Raw genomic sequence first — 17,974 nt, 5'->3', positions numbered from 1 at the left:
ACCTCCTTAAAAAAAACTAAAATCAAGTAAAATAGAATTATGGGGAATTATCCCCCAGTTTGGTGTGCAAGCAGACAGTGGGGTTGGTAGGAAGATTGTAAAGTATCCCCTCAATGAAATTTACAGTACAGAAAGGGTCATTTTGCCCATCAAGCCGATACTGCTGCCAATAGTCCAACTGGAGGTATCTATTTAACCACACTTCTTTGCTCATCCTATATACTCTTACTTTTCAAATACTTAGCCAATTCCCCTTTAAATGTTCTTAGTCAACATATATTAAAGATAGCCATTTGCTTCATTAAAAATACAGCCCTACAATTCTCTGAGCTCACAATAAATAATTGGATAAGCATTCAGTTCCACTTGTTTAGTTCAGGTTGCATAAAGATATATTCTGGTAACAAACCATGTGGATTACTAAGTAATTTGGATAATATGACAACAGTGTTTCAAAATCCATCATCTAGGAGTAGAGCATTTGATTAAAAAATCTTAACAATATACATGAACATACATGAATATACATGCACAATACAGTCCTCCAGTCACATTACACAGATTTGAAATGAGCAGAAAAACTGAAAAACATAGCAGTCCTGAATAATTTAAGTTGAAAGGGAAAATACATTTTCCCTTCTTTATTTCAAGGATTTAATTTAGTTGTAAGTCTTCACTGCACCAGTTTAATGTTAACTGTGTGCAAGAGCATTTTACATTCAGAATGACCTAATGCACACAATGGATGCTGTTTACATCTTGTTAGTATGTATGGTTAACGACAGTGTAGTCTCCCCTTAACTGATTTAAAACTACATTTATTATTACTTCCTAGCGTTGAACTGGACTTCAAGCAACAGGAGGACAAGTTTCAGCCTGTTATGAGAAAACTACATCCTACTGAAGAAACTCAGGTTTCAACCCTGCCTTACTCACAAGAATTCTGTTCATCTGCCTACCAAAAGCAAAAACCTAGCAAGACTGAATCAAAAAAGCATGGGAAATGGAAACTGTGGTTTCTTTAAGTAAACCTATTAAAAGCTTCTAAATGTCAATTCAATTCATTTGAAGTGACCCCTTTTTGACTGGTTTTAGAGTTGAGCTGAATACTCAATACTCAAAAAGTTTAAAATCAGCCAGCAAGTCATTATATGCACAAGGCAGCATTCAGTTCAAATGATCCATTTCAAAAGATTTTTGTTCTAATAAATCACTACCATGCAGGGGCATGAAATAGCGCACATTTTTTTCTTATTTACAGGTCACAGGCAAAGAGTATACTAATAATTTAAATTGATATATTCAAACATTTGTATTAATTCTCCAAATGCTATGATTTGGCCCGTTAATGTCGAGCTGTCGTTTCACAATGTGCTAATAAGCAAGATATTCTGATGCCTTCACCCATTAAATAATACAGCAAAGAAATAGAGAAAGTTGTACTTTTATAGGGTTTTTCATTTTTATGTTTAATTCAGTAACCTTAAGTCAAGAGCATGAAATTAACATTGTCAAGCACATTACAGATTAGGGAGGAAAAAGCACAATTCTTCAAATAGGCACGTCCGAAGAGAAATGTCAGTGATGCTTGTCATAAGATTTTTACTTGCCAAGTGATAACCCTGTAATTCTGCTTATAAAATAGAATATTTAACTTTAAAACCACACAATGCTTTCCAAAATCTGCATTATGTATGATTCATATGAAAAATCTGAACTATACCTAAATGCACAGTGATACATCTTTAATCATTTCCAGTCGATAGCTCTGAGTACAGGGTATATTTTTCTCCATGAGGAAAATTTTAATCCACTGGTACTTGAAAACTATGTTGATTGGAAATATCGATCGCAATTGTATATATTTTGTTTTTCCAAGAGGAAAGGGAGAGAGGAATTATTAATGGCTATTATAAAAACTGTTTTTAAAAAATGTGTGCATTATGTAAAGCACATTATAGGAAGCTGCATAAAAATGTAAAAGATGATGATTTGATTGCATAGCATTAAAGAGTTTCATTGCTCTAAATTATAAAATTAAATGCTGTGAATAAACCTTCACAGAACACATAAAACAGCATTTGTTATATGTACACATTAGAGTTCACAAGTACTTTGCACTACAAAAATAATTCATTTTCTTGTAAAAGTTTAAAGAGTCACTTGAAGTCAAATATTAAACTAAAGTAATGAAACAAGCATATATCGAACAGTATATATATGAAATTGTTTAACTGTAAACACGAATCAAATAAATCACTATTTCGTATTTGGTGTAATCTTGCTGGGAAATTATTTTAACATTTCTCTTTGTAAACTATTACAATAAATGCAACTAATTTTATATAAACTTCAATATTGCTTTAATTTGTAAATCAAGTCTAAGTAGTGCTTGAAGCCAACATATTTTATTTTATAATATTATGTTTGGAGCATTGGAATTTATAAAAATCATAGCTTATCATTATTCCCTTGAGAACATAAGTACATGTCAAATGATTATTTTGGAAATCAAAATTATGCTTTACATTGGAGGAAACCAAAGGTTTGAATTAAACACACATTGAAAACAAGGGTCTATCTTCAGGTTTTTGCCATTCTCCCTCAAAAATCTGTAATTAATTTTAAACTACATTCTATTTCCACATTTTTCTATATTAATCTCTAAGTAGCTTTAATTTTTGAGCTATTGTAATATTTAGCGGATTACGTTTTTTTAAAAAGCTGTACAATCGTCATTTGGAATATGACATCTCATACTGCTGCAATCCTGAAGGCCCTTGCTTTGCGCATACAAATGGGGGAGCAGAATTTCCTGTTTGCCATTTATAGCAAAATCAGAGGAATCTTCTGCCATGATAAGGAGCCAGATCCAAAACAGTAACCAAATGCATTTTCTATTGCTCTCTCCTAAGAAACAGGCTGCCTACATACATTTATCCATTAAAAAGTGCTTTCAAATCATGGGCCATAATTTTTCAGTTGGCGGTGGGCGGGCTCGGTGGGAGTGGGCAGTCGCGGAGCCGAATGTCGCTGCGCCATCATTTTACACGTGTGCAAAAGAGTGCTTCAATCTCCCTGAGGCACAGAGCTGCCAGAGGGAGATTCATGAACTTTTGAAATTATTAAATAAATGGAGTCAAAATTTAATTAAACATGTCCCCTCATGTGACTGTGTCACATGAGATGGGACATGTTTTGATGTTTTGGAAAAATGATTTACTTAATTATTAAAAGCTTTAGGAAACCTAATCCAACTCGTGGATGAGGTTTCCTAAAAAAACATGAAGGCCGCTTGGCCTTTACGCCTGCCCACCAACCTTAAGATTGGACAGGCAGTGTTAACAATAACATTAGTTTCTTCCGTAATGGTCTTAATAGGCTGTTTACATATCGGTGGGCGTGCAGCCAACTCGGGCGCACACCTGCCAAACAAAACATCGCAATACGCGATGATACCAGGGCGCACACCCATGTCATCGCACGTCATTTACGTGTCAGACCCACCCCTGCACACCGACTGAAAAATCCTACCCATTCATCCATTTTGATTTTGATTTGTGTAGCACTTCAAGAATTTGTGACAGGGATGGAATTTTTCTCTAAATGACTGGGCAATTTGTAAAGGAAAAGGGTGTATTACAAAATGCTACTTAAAAAATACCTGACTCTACGCCCATTACAGATCTCACGACCTTGATTTCTCTTTTGCTTCTAAAATTTTGGAATTTTTGGTCTTTCCATATTGTAATCTCTCTGCATCTCACAACCTGTCCTCCCCCATCTTGTCCCACTCCCCGTGCCGCGCCCACAGAACCCAGTCTTTTTTCAGCAGCAAGCAGATACTGAAGGGAGAAGGAGACCATGAAAAAGAGTATGCTGAAATATAAAGGAGAAATAAAACTGACCAAAAAAGCACAAACATAACCAGAAGAGAAATTAATTCTGGGAGGAAGGGCAGGTAATATTGAGACAGCCTTTGAGGATAGAAAGGTCTAAGCGGACAGGTGAAAATATGACAGAGTTCAGAAGAACGGGCTGCAAGAAATAGTGCTCCTGTACAAGCACATGGCAATAATCGGTTTTACTGCAGATAGTTACATAATTGTACTTTCACGGATAAAATATTGAAGATAAGTGTCAAATTGTGTTTTCTTATAACACATATGTTATTCTTCCTTTCAATTACCAACTAATTTTTTATACATTGTTTCATGCCAAGATCATTAAATAGTTTGTATCATGTTGCTATAGTCATTTTCTGGATTTCTTGCTCCATGGATATTTAAATAATGATCAGATTAGGTGCAATGTTTCATTATCTGTTTTGAACAAGGCAGGAGACCTAAATAGAAAAAAATGTGGTTTTGGAAGGACAACTTTTGATGTTTGAAGGATTAAAAGCATACTTTGACTCAAAATAGTAGTGCTCATAGGCCTGGAATATTGAACCAGGAAGCTTCTTTAAAAATTAGATGATTTGGTGGGTCCTCCATGGAATTATATTTAGTGTAAAGTATGCAAATAATTCATCTGCCATCAAAAGTCTTCATCAAAATTCAAAATTTAGGACACAATTATATTTTTCATTTTGAATTAACTAGACAGTTAAATTTCCATATTCAACAAAATACATTGTTTTTCCACATAATTATTGCCAAGTTATATTGTTGCAGGGTATCACAAACAGACAAACATAAGCCCAATTTAATGTTCATTCTCAGAAAATGCTCTGGGATGGGATGAGGGGAGAGAAAACTACTATATTAGAACAAAATAATTAAATAGTTCTGTATACGTTTACATCACCTGCACTAATCCTATATGAGGACAGATATGGAAGATATCAAGACAGATATAAAGGCTCTATTACAATTGTGGTGACACAACAGTTGGTAAAGGCTGAGCTGTTTCAATCCCAGAGGGAAACTTGAACAACTGTCATGAGCAATATTTTCAATTGAAACGTTTGAGATGCATCTCTGAATTCAGAAACAAAACCACCAAGCCTCAGGAGTTTTTTTGAAATATAAAACTCAATTAAACATTTATTAATTTAGAACAAATTTAAACACATACACAGGTCTACAACTTACTATCATAATAACTTTTAAACAAATCCCCAAATTAATCACTCCCAGATAAATCTTCAAGGCAACACTAACACATAGACTTTAAATAGATACCAGGCAAAGCACATGACCTTACGAATTCAAAATGAGGTCTCTTGCAATTTGGTTCCTTTCCACAATTGTTGGTTTACAGGATGGTTAGATCTTACACGCCTTAGCCCTGCACACACAAAACTCCTTTTTGTTTATACCTAGCTTTCCCTTTGAATGTATATTTCCCACTGTTCTGCTAGGTTTTTTAAATTTACCTCTCCTAACAATAATCCTTTTTTTTCACCAATTTTATTAGTAAGCTGACAAAAAAACACAAAAATACCTGGAAAAACTCAGCAGGTCTGGCAGCATCTGCGGAGAGTAGCACAGTTAACGTTTCGAGTCCGCATGACTCTTCAACAGAGTCATGCGGACTCGAAACATTAACTGTGCTCCTCTCCACAGATGCTGCCAGACCTGCTGAGTTTTTCCAGGTATTTTTGTTTTGGATTTCCAGCATCCAGAGTTTTTTGCTTTTATTAAAAAGAAAGACATTGCTTGGTATCTTCTAGCTAGGTGTAAGATTTTACCCATTCTTTTGAATGGTTTATTCAATAAATGCAAACTGACTTTACCTTTTAACTTACATTTATCTAATTAACATCTCAAACTATATACATCAAAGCACCCAAACTAGCTGGCTTTAAAATCCAATTAAGACACACACAGAGACACAGGCCCTACAAGTCCAATTTAAAAATAATTTCCAATGACATTACACACATTAATATCTCTTCATGGCACAATAAAATGCAAATTCCAATGGATGTCACAGAGCAGGAGAGCAAGTTCAATCAGTTATCAGCATCTCAGATTCTACTGCAACCAGTCAAACTTTTAACCAACTACTATGGCTTTTTTATTGTTTTAAAAATTTAACTGTCACCATTCCTTTTAATAAATGGAGAACTTCTGAGGTGCAGTTCATAGATAGTAAGAGGCCTGGAGTGTGTGATTTCTAATTTTTTAACCATGTTTCTGTTCTGAAGTTGCATCAATAAAGGATCAGTATCCATAGGCCAAACAATATAATTATCATTTCCTAACAAAAAAAAAGCTGTCAACAATTTCTGAATATCTGGGTTACTACCTGATTAGTCACAATAATCTTTTCTTCCACTCACTAGACATGAGCCATAGGTTGGAACCTGTAGCACTAGTCTGGGGACTCTTGACAAGCTTCTAACCCATATAATACAGGAGAAACACCATAGGGGTCATGCCAGGAGACACAATCTTAAAATTAGAGCTATTTAGGAGCAAAATCAGGATGCACCCTTTTGTATAAATGGTAGTAGAAATTTGCAACTCCCCCGCTCCCCTTCCAACACCCCCCACCATAACAAAGACAGCAGATGCTGAGACATTTGTAGACTGAGATAAATCTATTTTTGTTAGGTAAAGCTACAAAGAGATATAGAGCAAAGGCAGGAAAGTAAAATTGATATGCTGATCAGCCATGATCTAACTGAATGGTGGAGCAGGCCAGAGAGGGTGAATGGCTTACTCTTGTTCCTTAAAAAAATATTCAATTTTATTTAAGACAACGGAGGCATAGAATTGTGATTTGTCTAAAACTTCAAGTCAGTTTTTACCAAGCCAACTTCTTTGCTATCAATGCACCACCGATACAAAAATGCCAAATCACCTTTCACTAACTTCCACGGAAATGTACAATGAAAATTCATATTAAAAAATGCTTAATTTACCTTATTAAGTTATAGAAAAATATTATTGTAGAATTTAATTCTGTACTTATACATAACTAGCATACTTGGTATCTGAAACTTGTATGTATTGGTATCTGAAACATATTGGTATCTGAAACTTTAAATATAGAAAAAAACTCAGCCAAACATAGGATGAAATTTTAATTTAAAAAGTACATCAAATAAAGATGTTGAAAATGTACTGCATGAAAATGGAACATAGAAATCTCTCTTTCAGCTAAGGAAACATACCATTAGTTTCTGGCTTTTCAACTCAAAAGTCCTCCCCTAAAGTAGTGGTGCCAATTGTTTACATTCCAGCAGTGAAAATCACCCAAACAGCTGAAGATTAAACCTAATTATGCAAACTAGCAATTTCCCAGGTTTGATCTCAGATTTATGCTGAATTAGCTAATCTCAACTAAGGTTGCCATGTGACATTACAACTGCCCCAGAGTTATGGAACAATGTAGGAGCTAAAAAAAAACAACCAGGACTTTTCTCCTGATCAATTTTCAGTAATCCTTCCTGACAAGTACATGTGGATATCTGTTGACTATATATTTGGGCTCAACAGTGAGAAACCCAAGTATGTCAAAAAGATTCTTGTCACTCAAGGTCCGCCTCAGGCAATGAACATTTAGATGTTTAGGTATCAGCCTAAGCAAGTAATTATAAGTGGAGAGATGAAAAAACTAAAACAGTAGGAGAATTACTTACTTTTAAATAAACTCCTAATATTAAATGGCCCCTTAAGTTTATGCTCCATCTTTTTACATCAGGTTAAATAAATAAACTAACTATTCAAGTTAATAATGAGAATTCAACATTCTGAAGTGGACTTGTATGCATGAAAGCTGTTCAGTTGATGGAAATAAAACTCGCATTTCACGGCCACACTTACCTCACAGATGCATAAGAAAAATAATTTAAAATTAGAATTTTATTGATTTGCATTCTCAGTTTTCAATTAATTTTGTTTTGTGGGAAAATAAACCAGATTTAGTAAAATCCACCTTACAACTATGATACATTTTTGTTTGATATCTTCAGCACTGCAAAGGATCTTGTTACTCTTTATTGCTGGATATTTTAATTACTGCATAAAGTCTCAATTTCATCTAGATTTAAACAATATTCATGGTATGACACAAAAGAGTCAAGATCAAGTCTAGTCTATAGTGTTTAGTAAGGTGACATTAGAGCTTGGAGTATTGATCCATGGCAAGGTGACATAAGTTAGACCCCATTTTGTCCTGACTTGTGTAAAATTTGATTTGTCATTATCTACCTTTAGTGTCTTTGGATTTTGACATGCATGTACTTCCTATTTTTTTCTATTATATTGAAGTTAAACGTCCAATGAAAATTAATTCATGCAATTGCTATCATGGTGATTAGGGTGAGTTGGAGGTAGATGGCTTTATAAGAATACAAGTACAGTACAATTTATTTTTGTTAAGGCAGAACTAAATTTAATCTTGCCTGCCCCTTTAAAGCTAAAGGGAGCAATGGAAATAAAAATCAGATGTAAGATGGGCTGCCAATTTACTATTATTCCTTTTAAATTACCTCACAAAGTCAAAATTACTGCCAAAATGTTCAACAGTGATGAATGAACACATGCAAAAGTTAATAAAAGGCTAATTTCAGGCAGTCTTTAACTAAACCCAGAATGTGCCTAATTGCTTTTTTCTTTGTGTACAAAGTGATTGCTGCAACTTACATGTAGACTCCACCTATGTAATTCTGACAGAGGACAGGCTGTTCAACCAGTGGTATTGTACATCCCTCCCTACAGGCAGTAGTCATAATTCTATCTGCCCTGTTCTCATATTCTTTTATTCCCCTTACCTTCAACCTCCTATCTGATCTATTCTTAAAAGCTGATATGATCTGTTGCAATCACCAACTTTGATAGTAAGTTCCACAGACTTGCAACCCTCTGTCTATAAAAGTTTCTCATATTCTCAATCCTAAATTTCTTACATTTATAGTAATATTTCTATGTTCCTCTGAGGCTCCCTAATGAGAAATTGAAAGTCTGTTTCTATCTGCTCATAATTAAAGTAGCTCCATCAATTCACCCCATAATCTGTTCATTCTAAAACAGCTGTTCTTCTGATATTTGTTTTCCCTCATACCAGACAGCATCCTAGTAAAGCTGCACTGTACATTTTTCTATTGCCTTAAATTCTTCTTACATTATGGAGTCCAAAATGGGATATGGTACTCCAACTGCAGTCTTACTAAGGTTTTACATAACATAGTATACCTTTACATCTCAACCATGGCTCAGCTGGTAGCATTTTACGCCTCTAAGATTTTAGGTTCAACTCCCACTCCAGGTCTTGAACACACAAATCTAGGCTGACTCTCCAATGCATTAGTGATAGTGTGCTGTAATGTCAGATGCACCATCTTTTGGTGAGACATTAAATTGAGGCCCCAACTGCCCTCTCAGGTGGCTGCAAAGGATCCTAATGCACAGCTTCAAAGAAGAGCTGAGGTGTTATCTCCATTGTCCTGGCCAATATCTATCCAACTGCCTGGGAGTATGGTGGAGGTAGGTTTAACTGAGGCATTCAAAAGGGCATTGGATGATTATTTAAATAGAAACATTGTGCAGGGTTGCGGGGAAAAGGCAGGAGATTGGTACTGAGTTAAAATGCTCAGAGAATTGGTGCAGACATGATGGGCCGAATGGTCTCTTTTTACACCATAACAATTCTGTGATTCAAGTAACATCACAAAAACAGATTATCTAGTCATTACCACACTGCTGTTCGTGGGAGCTTGATGTGTGCAAATTAGCTATGTTTCCTACATTACAACAGCGACTAAATTTCAAAAGTCGGTCACGAGCTGCAAAGCACTTTGAGGCAGCTGATGGTCATGAAAGGCACTATATAAACACAAGCCTTTTTCATACTCCAAACTTCTTGCCACTAAAACTCAGTATTCGTTGGATTTTCATTGTTGCTTTATCCACTTGAATTGCTGCTTTTAAGATCTCGTAAGGTCCTGAAACCCAAAATCCCTCTGCTCTTCGACATTGCTCTTCAATTTTCCCCGAAGTATTAAACTTGTATGTCTGGGTGGATCACTGTAGTCAGATTTCTGTACACAATTTAGTAAGTATAGAATTTTTGTTTCCCCTAGAAATTATGGTGAACTATTTTCTTGGTAGACATATTTAAATTCTACTTAAAATTATTAATTCAAGGTGAGATGAAATAAGGGTAGAGGAGGCTTATGGGGAACATAAACACCAGCATAGACCTGTTGATCCAAATGGCCTGTTTCTCTGCTGTAAATTCTATGTACAGAACAAATATTACTTTTTTAAAAAACTTTACATTTATTAACATTGAATTTGACCCATCACTTTCTTGCCTATTCCATCATCTCCTTGCAGTTTCTTTTAGTACTTATTATTTACAATGACTTCTATTTTAGTGTTGTCTGCAAATTTGGATGGCAGTCCCTCAAACCTTATGTCTAAATTATTGAGGTACACAGTGAAAGGAAGTCGTCTCAGAACTGAGCCCTGCGCAACTGCTCATAACACCAAATCTTCTTACCATTTCCTCTAACCAATTTAAATCCAATTTACTACTCTCCTTTTCTCATGCCCCTTAAATTTCTTCAAGTCTCAAATGCGATACTTTGTCAAAGGTTTCCTGCAAGTACATGCACACCACATCCACTGCCTTTTGCCATTCATTACATTGGTTATCAGCCACCTTTCCAGAAACTCCACTAGTTTTACCGACATGGTTTCAGTAATTATCCTACAAAAATAATTTATTGGCTATAAAGTGCTTGCAACATCCTGAGGAGTCAAAGGCACTACATAAATGCAATATTTTCTTTCATTTTATTATAGACTGGACTTTGCCTGAGCTGTTTTTGTTTCAAGCTCATAATATTTCCACAATGTTAGATTAGCTTAATTTACATGGCTGCATGCAACATTTGTTTTATAGGTATTATGGCAGCAGTGCGAACCTCTTAATAATAGCAATTTGGAGACATAATTAATCTGCAAAGGATCATCATGTATATTCTCAAGCATATTATGTCATTGGTAAAACATAGCTATCTCTGCTACCTGAGAGGCCAATTGTTACTTCATTCAATTTAGATAGCAAAGAGTTTTGTTAAAACAGAAGGAAGCCTCATGATTGCAGATCAACTTTAATTTGTAGTTCAGTAGGCCAAATTTCCTATCTGAGATTTAAGTCATGCAGAAATTTTCTATCTCGCTTCCAAGCTTAGGGGGGTATGCCTAAATTTATGAAGCTAGCAAGTTGCATATTATTTTTCATCACAGAGCATGAGAAGTAGATTATTGTCACTATGAAAATTATATTGTTTATTATTGCATTTTATGTAAAAAGCAAACAGTAGCTGGTTTGAATCTGTATCAATATTGATGAGGGTTTTTTAGTCCAATTTCCATAGAGAGAGAACACATTTGGCAAGGTGTGCAATATTTTAGTAGCAGATATAAAGTGCAAAAATTTGCTGCTACAGTCACTGGGCTCTGCTATTTTTTAACAAAATTTTGAGCAGTAACGGATGCATTCCAGATTGTAAGGGATGTAAGATGCACTTACATAAAAGACTGGTGACACTGGATCCACGACAATATCTATTGCAAAGACCTAAATCTGTAACAGACCCAAATTCTGGGTCTAAGAGAGTTGAAACTAGACTCAAGAAAATTTCAACTGATCTTACTCAAGCTCTCACCTATTGTTCAATATAATCACTTTGTAATAAGTACATTTACCACAAGAATCACCACGCCAACAGAAACATTTGCAGGGACAAAGAAAGATATACAAAAAATTATTCAGGACTCATCACTTGTGAAAATAGTCTGTCAGGTCAAATATTTCTATGAATTAAATAATGTAAGAATAGCAGATGATGAGCAATATTCAACTGGAAAGTCTTTCAATTATGAATATATAAAAATCTACAACCAGAAGCCACATTAAGTCTGGAGATTGATAACTTACAAAGCCAAGTACACATTATATTTCTACTCAACAAAGTGCCTCTTTCTTGTTTAAGATTCCATACTTCAGCCTCACTACAAACATGAAATTGCGATGGTGCCTGTTACTATCAGCTGGTTAAGGTTCACTACATGGAATGAATTATTTTGTGCATTGAAAGTTTGTAAGAACAGGACTATGTTTTCCTTAAGGAAAAACTAAGATAAGGGCGTTAAGGAAGTCTGCCATGACTATTTCTTAAAGGAAACAAAGATGACTGGTACAAGTTAAAAGAGGTGGTGATGGGAAGAATTTATTTTTACGAAGTGAGTTGTTGTGATCTGGAACGCACTGCCTGACAGTGTGGTGGAGACAGGGTTAATTGAGGCTTTCATAAGGGAATTGGATCATTATCTGAAAAGGAAAAAAATGCAGGGATATGGGGAAAGAGAGAGGCACCAGGTGAACTGTTCCTTCAGAGGGCCAGCACAGGGCTCCTTCTATGCTTTGAGCATTCTATGATACTATTCTATGATTCTATAATTGGTTCCAGCCCACTGCCTCCTCCAACTCTCCCCCTAAGGATCTCTCGCTGAACACAACTCAGATTACACTGAATTATCTATTGCTAGTCCCTACTGCTGCATCATAGCAAACTGGAGCAATATATAATGCGCCTTTAATAACTGATTAAGTAACAAATTTATGGATCCTAACGTAGGTAGAATGCTTCGCATCTCAGGGTAGCGATAAGATGATATGCAGCCTTAAAGGCTTGGAAGTTTAAACCATTGCCCAAAAGTCCAACATTCCCCTCATCCTAATGAAGAACTGGTATAGAAAGTATCTATTTTAATAATGATACTAATTTACTGTGATTACTTTAATACATTAGAAAGAATACCACTAGAAGAGCATTCCTGTCATATCTAAGTATGCCAATAATGGTCCATTTTATATGGTTTATATGACAACAATGCAATAGCCAAACATGTATCTGTTTTGTACATTATTATTGTTTCACAAAATAAAATGTTTAAAATGGTTTTTTTTCAAAATTACAAAGTCAAAACAAAAGAGTCTGTAATTACAGTTTGCACTATTTAGTAATCAATTTCCTTCCTTACTCACAATAGAATCAGTGGGAAACAAGTTATATTTATATCTAATTGACAACTACTTGCATTCTGTAGCACTTGTAGAAAAACATCTAAAGCGCTTCAGCAGGAAAAATTAAAAAGATATGCGGAGGCATGGTAGGGCAGTCTGGAAAAGTGGCCAAAAGTATGGTTAAAAATGTTTGCACAACAGAAAGGTTAAGGAAGATGAAGAGGCACAGTGCACCATGATAATAGCTACAGAGAATGTAATTTGTGATTTTAGTTAGTACTGTCTTGGTGTGCTCAAGGCGAGCATTTTGGGAGATATGGAGCTAGGAGGTTGCAACATGCACAAGAATCTTAAGAGGTGGAAATAAAGTTACAGATGAAGGTGTTTTTTTGAGCAGAAGGGTAATGCTAGTTTTAACATTGCTTCTTAAGGAAAAAAGTTAACAAACATGGGGTCAGGAGAATAAACTGATGGTCAGGTGTTGGATTGAGAAACCAGAACTTGGATCTCAAGGAAGAGACAAGTACAGAGAGAGTGGAAGAAAAGCTGGGAGAAAAATTAATGTGATAAAAGGTAAGTGATGGGAGGTCTAAAAGGTAAATGAGATCAGGGAAGGAAAAATACAGTACACAGTTTAACTATATAGTCACTGAAATCAAAAACATGCCTAAATCAAGACATAGCTTTGTGGTAGGAAATTTTAATGGAAGAGTGACATTCCATTCAATTGCTTGACTCTATTATTATCATCACAATGGTGCAAAATATGAACCAAACTAATAAGTTTTTATTTCAAATTTCAATAACAAAAGTCAATGTCAAGCAAACATAAATCTACTACATCTGTGAGTTAATGCTCCTTAGGATCTCCATGCAGACTGCATGACAAAAAATATTAAACTTTAATACAGGCCTCATCAAAAAGTTCAAAAGAAAACTACTGTAAACAACTGAATTCATCGTGGCCAACAATCCCATCTTCTCATCTTTAATACCACACAGGAGGATGGCAAACATTAATTGTCACAATAACAAAAACATTAATAAAGGTAACTCAGTGGCTCAAGGTAGCAAAATGACATGCTCTAACCAATTCAAAACTAAAACTTCATTTAAACACTTCAATAGCTTATTGCTGGAATCTAATTAAACACAACAAAGCATGCATATTCAAGCAACAGTGTTAATGTAGCACAAATCTCCGTGAGGTCACAACTGTTTGAAAATTATCACAGTGCTGCCGTCAAGGTATTCTGCTGTATCAAAGGACAATGGGGTAGTTTCCACCTTGGGCATATTTAGTGAATTTTGCATCCAGAACAGAGCAGCATCTTTTCCTAACTTTCCACTCAAACTCATTTGCATTTATCAAAAATCTGCCATGAACCCTCGCAATGAAGTAGCGTATTATAATGTAATTTAAAATGTAAAAAATTACTTTATAAATATTCCTGGATACATTTAAGAGTGGTCACTTGCTGAAGTTTGATTAATGCTGTTGAAAATGGGTTTATCACAGAACATAAACATTTAAATGAGACTGTCTAGTCCATCACCCATTAGTAACCTGATTTTAAAAAGCTGAAAATGACTTCCAAAAACTACGCAGAGCCATCTGCTAATTATATTGATGTCAAGTAGCCAGTTTCTCAGCACATTAAAAAGAAATTATATTCCAAAGCTTTTACAATATTCCTATTAGCACCCAACTACAAACCAATTCCAGTTTGAGAAGAGAGTCAGGCAGGGTGTCTTCTGTCACTCATGCTTTTCAATGCTATGGGAGAGAAGGTAATGAGGATGGTGCAGGAACAGTTGCCCAGAGGGATGTGGCTCTATCATAGAAGGTTGTAGCAGATGGAATCTCAGGCATGTAGCCAACACCATACTCATAGACAGAACAAAGGAAGAGGTAGAGAGCAGGGCTTCCTAAACTGTGGATGCGACCCCGGAGGGGTCGTGAGATGAGATTTCAGAGTCGCGAGCGCCGAAGCAGCAATGGCTGCCGTGGAGATCAGACTGAATGCTAACAGCTGTGAGTCCCCCTTAAATCCTTGCTTTTTTCTATTGGTATGTGGCCTGGTGGACAGATCTTTGAGGCCTGATTGCTGCAACAAAAAACGCCTGTGAAAAGATAGATGTTTCTTTTTTTTAAAAACGCCCTGCAGTTTAAACAATTCCCACCATGCTGAACTTCTCTCCTCACTAAGGAGCTGAACAGCAGCACCCCCCCATCCTAACTCAGAAGCTGATGTTGAGGAATCAAAAGGGTTAGTAAGTACAGTTAGAGAGAGAAAGGCAGTCGAATATCAGACATTGGAAACAAAGAACTGACAGCCATGTCCTGGCAACAATTGAAGGAGAAATTGAGGGTAAACACAGAAGAGGAAAAAATAAAATCAGATTGGTAAATGACATTGAGATATGGGCTGAGGGAGGCTAGGAGAAAGCCAGAAAAGGAGCAAGATGATAATAATGGCTCCACTAAGGCCATGGTGTAAACAAACAATTAGCATCCAAAAGGACCAGCTTAATTTTAAGAGCCTCTTCAAAGGTCTGCAAACAGATGCAACTCGTGGAAACTCAGAATGGTGACTAATTTGATCAAAGGATATGGCCAATTTTGTGGGCAGATGTAGCTTCTAGCACAACATTTATAAAGTTGTACAAAAGATCAAGGCAACTCTAACGCAATTTAAGCATAACATTCTGTGATCTTTCAAACTGCTGTGGCAAATAAACTGTGCTAAGAAAACAACACAACCAACCTACTAAGTTAAATTTCAGTTGTCCATCAGTACAAATCAGTATTTGCACACAAGCCATTGAACCGGCCCATCTTTAGATCCCGGTGAAAAAAAAATCTCAAAGCATGAAATTTTAAAAAAAGGTTGCATTTTCATTTTGATTGTTTGTGCATTGTTCTGTATATGCACAGGCCAGCAAACATCCCAAGTGAAAGCATTTCTATCAATTTTTGATCTATTTTCCCGACCTGTATCATGCAACCAAGTCTGTTATTTTCTCACTTTCCTGTTCCCTGTTGTGCTTTTGTTGCTCATGCATTTCTTTTCTCAGTCTCTTTTTTTGCCTTTCCTTTCCAGTACCTTGCCCAACTCTTCTTGACTGATTTTAGCTCTGGGAGAGTTCAGAATGAACAGAGTGCAGAGCAGCAGAAAAACATCTGTGGCAAGCTCAGCGCAAAGTCCTGGTTATTTTAACTCTTGGTGCTTATTTAAATGAGTCTGTACTGTCACCCACCAAAGCCAGAGGGAATGAAATCAGAACCCGCAAGTGGAAGTTGAAAATCGGTCAGGAAGCAGACCTCACCAAGGTTAAAACAAACTTACTTGTGCCTCTTTTGGCACAATGCTGATTGCTGCCAGCTTTTGATGGCAGATTCAGCACGAGGTTGGTTTCCCAATGCTGCTACAAACCCATTTTAAATACCTGTCATACTTGCAATTTATCAGCAGCACTGGTGATACCCAGATTTCATGATGCAACAGGGAACTTCAAATTAAGTAGAGGATTCATTACAACACAGAACCCACCAATTTCTATATGAGGGTCATACTATAACCACATAGACATAAACAATATTGTGCCTCTGAAGCCAACACCTGTAATGCAAATCAGCAATTTGTAGCAATTGAATTTTAAAAATTAAAAAAATCAAGTGTAAACATCCAGCTAGACAAAGCTGAAAAACAAATTGATCAGTCAGCCAAAAGCATCTTATCTGAATGTAGTTTGTAACACTATGCTTTACAAGTATGCTTTAAAGTTTGGTGCCTAAAAAATTTAGTATAGATCAGTGTTCCTTTGTTAGTAACTTGAGCAGCTGCTACACCAATCTATTAATTTCAATTACCTATTATGGAAATAGAATTTTAAAAAGAGCTGTCATTGCAGCTAAAATAAAGCCTTTTTTTATCTGATGAAATCATTTGTGAAAAAAACATGGTTCTGCATATTGTGCATAAACATAAAGAGTACTCCAGCTACCTATTTCTAAATTCCAAATCACTATTAATACAAAATTCTGTGCCATGTCAAATATTATTATCCAGCTACATGGCATTAAAAACAGCAATTATCTAGAACACTACAATGCCTGTTTGCATTGAAAATTGAAGTTGGAGGTACGCAAGCTATTCCTGTATTTTTCTTCAATTATGCTAATGAAGCACAATATTCAGGGAAACTATACAAGATGATGGATCAAGAATTTCACACCTGAGAATCTATTATTTTCTTTCTTATTCTGAACATTTTTGATTTCTACTCATCTCAGCACAGTCCAGGCAAAGTGACGCAAGAGAATGTCAAACAGATCACCAGTCAACATGAGAGAAAATTCAGAACGTATGATTAAGAAACAGCAAGCAAGACAGAGCTACACAAAACTCTGAAAAAGTCTTCTGTAAATGGAAAAGCTGCAAAATCCCGACATTTGAATGAAAGTGGAATATGGATGTGAAAAACAATAAGGTTAGCAATAGTGAATTTCTACTACAGAACAAAGGTGGATAAATATACATTGAGCTGAAATATCTGGACCTGACTAAATACCCTCAAACCTCACGTTTAAGTACAATCATGTTGTAATGCTTCCAGCAGATTAAATTGAAATCTCTAAGATCAATGGGTAATGTGGAAGAAATCCATGGCAAGAGTTGTGAGCTTGCTCCAGGAAGCCGGGAGCAACAACGCCCCTGGGAGGGAATGGATCAGAGAAACTTTTCCAACAGAGAACAAACTCACTCTTTGCACAAACCTACCTATGTCACCTGAATGGAACATTTCCAGCGGGGCTATTCAGGATAGTTTCCTCAGTCCATCAAAAGTGAGACAATTTGGGAATGCTATGGGTATGCAGGAGCAGACCAAAGGACTGGAGCTGTCAAAGACAACAGTTTTTGCTAAGTGACAAAATGCTTTAAAATGGGGATAAAGATTTTGTTAAATCTACTATACA

At 35.9% G+C, this 17,974-nt stretch overlaps 2 protein-coding genes across 3 annotated transcripts in view; one reads left to right on the top strand and one right to left on the bottom strand.

The window, feature by feature from the left end:
• LOC121290102 (inhibitory synaptic factor 2A) overlaps positions 1-2,269 on the top strand; it is a 56,307-nt gene extending 54,038 nt beyond the window's left edge. For both annotated transcript variants that reach the window (XM_041210281.1, XM_041210282.1), the window contains one exon: positions 836-2,269. In XM_041210281.1, coding sequence (XP_041066215.1) covers positions 836-1,025 — 190 coding nt within the window. In that variant the 3' untranslated portion in view covers positions 1,026-2,269. The remainder of the gene's footprint in view (positions 1-835) is intronic.
• Positions 1-17,974, bottom strand: part of dock1 (dedicator of cytokinesis 1) — a 693,250-nt gene that overhangs the window by 423,546 nt on the left and 251,730 nt on the right. The window lies entirely within an intron of this gene.

Source organism: Carcharodon carcharias, chromosome 17, assembly GCF_017639515.1.
Source record: "Carcharodon carcharias isolate sCarCar2 chromosome 17, sCarCar2.pri, whole genome shotgun sequence".
NCBI lineage: Eukaryota > Metazoa > Chordata > Chondrichthyes > Lamniformes > Lamnidae > Carcharodon > Carcharodon carcharias.
Note: the sequence above shows the minus strand (reverse complement) of the source record. Positions and strands in the feature narration are given on the sequence as shown.